Genomic DNA, 9,869 nt, shown 5'->3' with positions numbered 1-9,869 from the left:
ATATATGCAAGCGAGTGTATGTGCTTTGCGTGCACACAAGTGTACGTGCGTGTGTATGTGTGTATTAATGTGCACGCTTGTATATTGTTTGCGTATGTGTATGTGCGTATGCACGCCTGTGCATGTTTATTAGTGTGTATCTGTGTGTGTGTTCGTCTGCGTATGTTTATGCGTGTGCGTAGAGAGGAAAAGAGTATGAGACGAATAGAAAGAAAGAGAGAGGAGATAAAAATATGGGGAAGGAAGAAAGAAAGAAAAACGTATTTGCTATCATTAACTTCCCCAAACAAGCATCGAACGACACAGACAGATTGAAATGGCGAGAAACTGAAATATATGGAGAGAAAGTAGGGGGTCATTAGTAAGTTATAAGTAGACATAGGGAGAAACATAAATAATATAAAGAGAAATACAATACAAAGAATTGAATTGACTGAAGAAATAAATAGTGACAATGTAGAAAGAGAAGGCAGGATTGATAAGAGAGGGAAAGATGGCTAGACAGAGACAATAAGAGAGAGAGAGGGGGAGAGATGGCTCGCCAGCAAGATAAACAGTTACAATAAGAGAGAGAGTGAGAGAGATGGCTCGCTAGCAAGATAATCAGTTACAATGAGAGAGACGGCTCGCCAGCAAGATAAACAGTTACACTAAGAGAGAAAGATGGCTCGCCAGCAAGATAAACAGTGACTATAAAAGAGTTACAGAAGTGAAAAACGACAGAAAGAAGAAGCGAACATGGCGACATCAAAACGTAGGGGAAAAATGTCGAAAAAGTCTAAAATTGTCGCAAGAGTTAAAGGTAAAGCTATAAAAGTTTTTCTATTTCTGTTTTATTTGAAATTAATGTGATTTGTGTTGTAATTGTTTTAAACGGTTCCGCCATAAAAAAAGGTGATAAAATTTTCAATTTGTTTTTGTTATTTTCTACATTAAGAAAAGAGTTGGATATTAAGATTCTCTTTTTATGTTGTATAATGTTATAATTTAACAAATTCATTGCTAGAATTTCACTAAATATCTCTGAAAATAAATTAATAAAAGCAACGCTTTCACTTTTTACTTGAACCGGAAGCTTCGTTCTGCTAAAAGCTTAACACAAAAGCTTTCACTTTTGCCAACGCTATTGTATACATATGCTGACATGGCGACAGTTAAACGTAGGGAAAACATGTCGAAAAAGTCCAAAATAGTCGCCAGATTCAAAGGTAAATGGATAAAAGTTGTATTTTTCTTTCTGTTTTATTGTCAAATGAAGTTAAGTTGTAAATGTTTGTCGTGTGGCTGTTGTTGTCTCGGTGACTTGGGACAGTGGCGATGTCGGCTGCTAGCGACCATGCAAAACAACTTCTAAATCTTTATTGTTTTAACTACTTCACACATTTTTCAGTAATTCCTTTGAATAGAGAACTGTTTAAAAACGCGAATGTTTCGTAATTTCTTCAAATTACTTGTATTTACATCAAGCCATAAAAGTTTCGCAGCCAGTAAAGGCGGCAATCTCTTCTCTCCGGCATGACAGACGATCTAAGATGGCGTCGTCAACATGTTGTTTGCTTGTCGTCGTTGTTTCCTACTTAAGCAGACTTTCCCATCGTTATTTTCTTCAAGCCATCGCTTTTGTCAGCTCCACTCCATTGTATGAATCTGTTTATTATCATATATTTACAGTTTATATGGAATAAACTAATAAAATGGCGATATTACAACAGTAAAGAAGCTGTTTGTCTAACTTTTCGCTGTTAAACTATATTTGTGTTGTACAAACAACAGCCACGTGTAGTCAGTTTTTCTCGTCATTTAAGAGTTTTAAAATCATTTCAAACATTAAATTTATCCACTTAGGCATAGTTTAAAATGACGATGTTATAGTTGTTTACTATATATATAAATATTGTGTATGATGCGTGTATGCGTTGTTTGTTTTTATGTCGTATTTATTATTGATAAAAACAATTTTACATTAAGCCGAGGAATTTCGCAATACTTTTTATTGAGTAAATATTTATTCTGGGGTGATAATATTTATTATACTTTTACAAGAAGAGCAGGGACACTCGTTTCGAAATTTCGGTCTAGTCTGATGACAGCTTAAAAATCGAAACTTCGAAGTCACTATCAACCTTTTCCTTATCAAAATAAATATGTACTCCACTGAAAGTACTGAGTGATCTTTTAGCTTATTATTAACTTGTTTTTATCTATAACATCAGATAAAAACAATTGTATATATATATATATATATATATATATATATATATATATGAGAGAGCGAGTGAGAAAGTTGAGGACATACTTATACAATAGCGTTGTCAAAGTATAATCTTCTATCAAACTGTCTTAGAATAAGGCTTTCAACTGAAGTGAAAAAACTACAATAAATATTAACAGACGTTTTCAGACAGTTGCGATTGACCCCCAAGTAAGGACCAGATGAATAATACCAACCCACCATTATATATAATATTTCTTTTTGCTTTTTATTTTATACAATATAACGCAAACGGTTTACTTTGACCGGAAGCTTTGTTCTGCTAAAACTTGGCTGAAACGGTTTCACATTTAAAGACGCTATTGTACACATATGCTCACGTTCAACCTTTCTTGTTTGTGTTTTACATCATAGAAAGTTCCTTAAATAATAAATAACTCAATGTATTTTCACTAAACAGCTACATCCTTCATATTCGTTTCTTTCAGATAATACTTTTTGGGGGATTTTTTTTTATTTGATCGTTGTTTAATTTTCAGTGTAAAACTTCTGCATTCTTGTACAATAGCGTCGGCGACGGCGAAAATGAAACTTTATTTGTGTCAAATTCTAGCAGAAGAAAGCTTCCGGCTAAAGTTAAAAAAAGAAAACAAACAAAAGTGTCTTTTTACCTAATATAACGTGTAATTCAACAAATTTATTTTCACACATGATGACATTGACTCTGGGGTCAACATTTTGAGGTGAACAAAGTCAATAAAATTGATCCCAAGAATGAAAGGGGAAGTTGACCTCTGAGATTAAAACTCGAAGCACATCATCATCATCATCATCATGTGTTTTAAATCTAGGTTTTGTGCCCGTTAACAGGGGTGGCAGGATCTACCTCAATGCCATAGCAACCGAGGTAGGCAAGTACAGCCCACCTCTACCTTTGGACTGGCTGGTGCCCATTCTCCTTTGCTATCATGAGGCTTTTTTGGAGCTGGATTTTCTACGGGGAGCATGCCCTTGCTTACCCCCAGCCTCAGTTTCTAGACATGAGTGGTCCAGAGACCAAGGCCTCTACCACGATTTTTAAGAAATGTGGTGAAAAACTAGCTCAGGAAGGTAGGGATGCTACTCCTTGAGACCCCTTTCGGATCCCCTTAACTAAAACATAAATGATTACCAAAAGGCATTTTGTCTGTTACTTGTCAATTCATCACACACACATTATTGGTCAGATATCTGTAAGTCAGAAAAATTGAGTACTTCTACTATAATATTGTTGATTAGTATATTCCTGATCAGGACATACAACTGGTCAGAAAGTTATAGTTTTCGTGCCTACTATTGCACTTAGCAATATTGACAACTTTTCAGGCATGCTGGCTAAAAGTGCATAGCTTCTTTTATGCTGGAGGTGAATATACTGTCCTGGTATGCTCAATGTTGATAAAAAGCAGAATGAAATGAAAAATGTGAAAACTTTTCTGGGAAGGACAGAAGAGTTGTCTCTCTTGGTACTGTGCCAGCTGTGGGTGAAGTGGGTCAGTTGTGTCTGTGTAGTAGTCTCTAGTCCAAAGTAAAAGGCCAACCACATTGCCAAAATAAATTTTCTGTTATGAGGGCAGCCACTGAATATTTCACTTTTTGAGATCAAGACAGCACCCAGATTGTGTAAACTTTTTAGAATTATTTTCCTCTCAGCCAAGCAATGTATCCATTCAGATCAGGTCATATCTCATCATCATCATCATCGTCGTCGTTTAACGTCTGCTTTCTGTTAAACGACGACAATGATGATGATGAGATATGACCTAGGATGTTCCAGCAGTTTCCAGTTGATTTCGTACAGTGTTCCTTTCTCTTTTGAGCACCATATATTGCTGGTTAATGTTGTAAAGTCATACCTCTCTTCTAAATGAGGTCTTGTGATTATTTTCACTGGCCTTAAAGGGAACCTCTATTACCCCAATGTATTCTGTTGAGATACAGTAAAAACCTGAGCTGACATAAATGTCTTTATTACCATTAAGAATCCCAAACTGAGCTTCATCTCCAAACCTGAGTGCTGCTTGATTAACCCAGCTAAACTGGAGATTCACCTGGTGAGTAAACACATATTGAGGAAGATGAGCAATGATAGAAGGAAGGAATCACATCTTTCCTTATAGTGTAACACTTGTGGAGTAATTTCATGGTTTCAGATTGCTACACCAGTCCTCAGTCAAATCGTCCAACCCATGCTAGCATAGAAAGTGGACGTTAAACGATGATGATGATGATGATGAAGACAGGCCAGGATAGAAGCAGAGCAAGGCTTTCGCAGTTCAATACAGTGGATTTCTATCTCTCCACAATGAAGGGGTTGTTAGAAAGAGAGTTCAGTGATGTTAGTGATAGGAATATAGAGCTAATAAAGGCTGATGCCAGTACCCCCTGACTGGCTTCCGTGCCAGTGGCATGTAAAAAGCACCATCTGAATGTGATGGAGGCCAGGACTGCCTGACTGACTCCTGTGCCGGTGGCACGTAAAAACACCCACTACATTTTTGGAGTGGTTGGCATTAGGAAAAGCATCCAGCTGTAGAAACCTTGCCAGATCAGAGCTTGGTGCAGCCTCCTGGCTTGTCAGTCCCCAAATGGTCCAAACCATAAACGATGATGATGATGATGAATGCATGCCAGAAAAACCTTGCAGTTCAACAAAGTTTTGGCCTAGATCAGATGATGAACAGACCTCGAAAACTCCTTTGATGTGAAGATGGGAGATGTCTTATGTGCAATCTATTAGGCTTATTTATACTTGACATTGCTGGTGGACCGAACAAGAGCTGGCAAGTGACCTACTGCTATGGATGCAAAGCATGGCCATACTTGAGCAGGTTGTGCGGACATAATGTATGTAGTTCAACTCGCTAGAGATGCTGGATGCCTCCCTGAAGACCTCCGTCTACTCATGCAAGATTGAGAGGAATGGCGCGTGCAGGTTCAAAATGTCTGAGTAAGCTCAACCAAACGATGGTGATACTTGACACTTAAGAAATTCCTGCTGACCTTTTTTGTCCTATATTGAGATAACTCTTTAGCCATCTCAAGTGGCTTGAACAGGCATAGCCTGAAGAAAGATCTGACTCCCTTTGACTAAAGGTAACCATAGAGACCAACCTTACCGTAGTAAATTTCTTAGGTGTAATGCTCAGTTTGGGTATTGGTTCGTACAGGCCCCACAGCAAATATAATGAAAGGCCTTTGTAGCTTGGAAAGTTTGTGAGGCAGCCATCTAAGATTGGTAGAGAAAAGGAAGATCTTGATAGTCTTCAACTGGAAACATAATGGAAATGTTTGCAACTGAAGAGACCTGGTTAAAGGTGCTCGAGAGCCAGGTGGTGGCGTTAAAATGGTTGGCAGATTAACTTCAGTCCATTCAAGAATTTTCTCTATAGTTGCTATTTAGCAATTTTCACTCACAAGGTTTTGTGTTGACTCATTGCTATAGTAAAAGATACTTGCTCAAGGAGAGAACCATATGGTTATGAAGCAAAATTCTTGAGCATGTGGCCATATTGGTTGAAGTAACAATTGCAAGAAATGTACTTGTTCAAGAAAAAAACACACACAGTACACTCTGTAAAGTGGTTGATGTTAGGAAGGGTACCCAGCCATAGAAACAATGCCAAAGCAGATAGCAGGGTTTGGCAGAGTTCTCTGGGTTGCCAGCTCCTGTCAAACCATCCAACCCATGCCGACATGCTTGACTAAAGGTGGTACTCCAGCATGGTCAAATGAATGAAACAAGTAAAAAGCGAGAGTAAAAAATTCCAAATTCAAGCATTTAAAAGTACAAAATATACACCCATTGAGAAAGGTACAAATTGGTGGAGGGGAAAATATTTTGGAGGACATAGACATAGCAAATGATTTAGAAAAACAGAGAAGTGAAATATAGACAAACAACAACCAATGAGTGTGTTTATAGGCTTTATTAATTATGACACTTCCAAAATACAGCCACATCTTTTTTTAATATTCAATCAACAATATTAAATTTTAGTATTTTTATTGCAGACTTTTTTTTTTGCATTCCTAGATGCAGGTGTGGTCTTGGATCAGTCTCACTGCATGTCACCTTAGGCAAGTGTAATCTACTCTAGCCAAAGCTTTATGAGAGGATTTGGTACATGGAAACTGAAAGAAGCCCGTCATGTGTGTGTGTTTTTGTGCATATCCTTACTTTGACATCTTGTGATAATTGGAAATGAGAATCACCATCAATGAGGGATGTTGTGCCTTTCTTGTCTTCCATGGTGAAATATTACCTTGCTTGGAAACAAGCAAGTGTTGGCAACAGGAAGGGCATCCAGCTGTAAAAAGTCTACATCAGCAAATTCCACCTAACCCATGCAGACATGGTAAAATGGATGTTAAATGATGCTGATTGTTCTGTATGGTGGCATGTCATTTCTAGTTGTTAGATACAATTTAGGCCCTGTATGTTTAGAAATGCATGGCATATGCTAATGGGTTCAAATATGAGTGTGGTTGCTAAAGGCAGGTTAAAGATAATATTACATCACCCCTTCTCCAATGTCAATTGAACAAGAATTTATGTTTAAAGGCTTAATCAACTGGAGGAAGGGAGGTGCTTGTGGCCTGAGATTTCTGGGAGGAAATTATCCCTAAACTGGTGACTCTGCCCAAATGTCGTTAAAGACACCCAAGGCCCAGATGGTGGTTTTGTTAAACTAGCTCCTGCAATTAAGTTTCCTCCCATCTAAGAATAAAAAAAAAAAAACAGTAAAAATATGTAAAAAAAGAAAAGAATATATATATGCAAAGCAATTTTGAAAATATTGTTCATTCTCAATATCTCCAACAAGCTGCTTCATGCTGTCAGCAACTCTAGTCTTTGTTCTGTGACTCACAGACACACTCTGCTGCTGTGTGTGTTTTTTCTAGTCTCATATTTCATGTCATCCTTGCATAAAATAGTTGAAGTGAATTCATTAGTCTGTCTGTTGTACAAAGAATCTGTTGATGTGGAATTAGACGGAGGAGAGTGTCGAGTTACACAAAAGTAATGAATACAAAGAATTTTTATAAATTTTTGTTCAGAAAAATATTCACAAAAGTTCTTCCTAATGCCATCCTCTTGTCTAAAATGTATGTTACTATATAGCAAGAAACCTGTTCCGCTCTGGCCCATCCCCTCGTAATTTAGCCTCTCATCTCCTTGCATAAAGACACCTCTCTCAAAGTATGTGGTATTGCAAGCTGCATGGAAACCCCACCAATTCTGGTGGCACAAAGGGGGGAAAAAAAGACCACCTAGTAAACATTGTAAAGTGGTTGGCAGTAGGAAGGACCCATCTAGCTGTAGAAGCTGAAGTGTAAAGGGCTTCAAGGAAGTCTCTTACCCTTCTTAGCAAACAATTCCGAAAAGGAACCCCTCAACCCCTGTCTGGAACTTGTGCAAACCTAAGATACCCTCTACCCTACCCGTTGGTCTGCAGATAGAATACCCCAGGACCCATACTTGTGCACATCTGTTCCCAGTGACTGCCCATGCAAAAAAGGGTTTGGAGTAGAGATTGTTTGCCAACATAACATGGCAGTCCTGGTTTAGGACGAATGTTGCTGTAATTTAGCCCCAGGACACATCGTCTCCAGCTGGCTATACAACACGATCTGTGTCAATTGGAAGGGAAGGTGAAGGAGGTAATGGGTGGCAGCAGAGGTGATGTGAAGTGTGTGTCTGTATGAGAGAGAGAGAGAGAGAGAGAGAGACATACAGACAGATGTACAGTGCCAGGGATAAAATCAGAGGTATAGAAGGGCAAATAGTGAGTAAAGACCACAGCTGTCTCCTGTTTTGGGAGTAAGGCTTTTTAGCATGTGCCATGCTTTCCTGAATTGTTTTGAGGAACTCCTGTAGTTATGAGCAAAGAGCAGACACAAAACATTCCTGATCCTCCAGACAAGCTGAGTGGATTGGGCCAATACAAAGTAAAATGCCTTGCCCAAGGACACAACACACCACCTGGACCAGAAATTGAACTCATGAACTTATGGCCATGCGCCCAGCACTTTAATCAATATGAATAAGTTTTTCTGTAGTTGACGTTTAGCCCCAGGTCAGCCTTGATCACCTAGACTGTGACCAAAGCTGTTCCTGCTGTAATTATCCTGTCTCTTATTTTCAGACTCAGTTTATCAAAGACTGCATTGGCCAAATGTGCTCTGCCTTGTTTAAGATGGTAGTGTGTTGGCTACTATTTCTACCAGGTCAAGCAACCAAGCAGAGGCTTTTTTGTAGACTTGTTCTTTAGTTGCATGTCAATTTTGTCATTAAGCAGTCACCTGTGAAATTTTTTAAAAATTTTTATCAGACAGGTAGGCAGAGGGTAAGATGCACAAAGACTTTTCATAAATAACTTTCTGTATATTTATTGCAGAATCTCATGAACACAATAAACAATGGAAATTTGTTGACGAAAATGACAAACAGTTTGAAGAAAAGACAAACGGATCCTTAAGTAGCCAGGTCTCATACATGTCCTTGGATGTTTTAGCTCAAGTTGCAGCTGATAAATTACGAGATGATGAAAAATTACGGCAGAAATCAACATCTAAAAAGGTTTTTAATTTGATTTTATTTATTTGTGAAATGATTTCAATTAGGAGGATGGGAGGGTGCTCCTGGCCCTCACAGACTCTCTGAGACAAGCATCATTGATGTGATTTAATGATTTTAATGTATGATGAGACTGGTTTTAGTTCTTCTGTATTTTGACTGAACATAAATGCAAAAAAGCAGCTGAATGAATTGCATTTCTTACATTATTTACATTTGACGGACATTTGTCCTCACCTTGTTTGTTGTTAACACGTTTCAGCTGATGTACTCTCCAGCCTTCATCAGGTGTCCTGGGGGAATTTCGAACCTGGGTTCAACAAATATCCATCAAATGTAAATAATGTACATAATTCCTCATCTCTCAAATATTGTGTCAAGAAAATAAGATAACGAGAGGCTGGTGGAATCGTTAGCACACTAGACGAAGTGCTTATCAGCATTTCGTCTGTCTTTATGTTCTGAGTTCAAATTCTGACATGGTCTGCTTTTCCTTTCGTCCTTTCGGGATCAATAAGATATGTTCCAGTTGAGCTCTAGGGTCAATGTAATCAACTTAACCCCTCCTTCAGAATTGCTGGCCTTGTGCCAGAATTTGAAACTGATATGTGTCAAGGAACTAGATACCATCATAATCATGATCATCTTTATCATCATTTAAAGTCTGCATTCCATGCTGGCATGGGCTGGATGCTTGACAGGATTTGACTAGCTTAAGGGCTGCTTTGGTCTCTGGTGTCTGCTTTGGCAAGGTCTCTACAGCTGAATGTCTTTCTCATGCTAACCACTTTACAGAGTATACTGGGTGCTTTTTTTGTGGTGACTTGCAAAGCCACCAAGTAACTCGGGAGACAAAACCTCAACTGAGTGAAGATGCAGTATTTGGAGAGGTAGCTTTGTGCCAGGTTTAGAAAAGTTTAAAGTAGGAAAGGGAGGCAGGAACAAGTGTTTTGCTGTAGAGGAGATGTATGGCTACATCTATCTCTTCTATGCTATGTATGTGTGTGTGTGTGTATATATATATATATATATATATAT

The 9,869-nt window shown here is 38.3% G+C and overlaps 1 protein-coding gene across 1 annotated transcript; it reads left to right on the top strand.

Annotated features, from left to right (window-relative positions):
• Positions 1-315: 315 nt before the first annotated feature.
• LOC128247088 (uncharacterized) lies at positions 316-8,938 on the top strand. Its single transcript, XM_052965910.1, has 3 exons — positions 316-802; positions 8,653-8,834; positions 8,879-8,938. The coding sequence occupies exons 1-3, from the start codon at positions 739-741 to the stop codon at positions 8,936-8,938; spliced, it is 306 nt and encodes a 101-aa protein (XP_052821870.1). The 5' UTR covers positions 316-738.
• Positions 8,939-9,869: the final 931 nt, after the last annotated feature.

Source organism: Octopus bimaculoides, chromosome 2, assembly GCF_001194135.2.
Source record: "Octopus bimaculoides isolate UCB-OBI-ISO-001 chromosome 2, ASM119413v2, whole genome shotgun sequence".
Lineage (NCBI taxonomy): Eukaryota > Metazoa > Mollusca > Cephalopoda > Octopoda > Octopodidae > Octopus > Octopus bimaculoides.
Note: the sequence above shows the minus strand (reverse complement) of the source record. Positions and strands in the feature narration are given on the sequence as shown.

Bases quoted from the DNA above. Each gene is read 5' to 3' on its own strand.
- LOC128247088 (XM_052965910.1), top strand. From the start codon at position 739: ATGGCGACATCAAAACGTAGGGGAAAAATGTCGAAAAAGTCTAAAATT. The intron at 803-8,652 runs GTAAAGCTATAA...TATTTATTGCAG, and splicing joins AATTGTCGCAAGAGTTAAAG to AATCTCATGAACACAATAAA. The intron at 8,835-8,878 runs GTTTTTAATTTG...GATTTCAATTAG, and splicing joins AGAAATCAACATCTAAAAAG to GAGGATGGGAGGGTGCTCCT.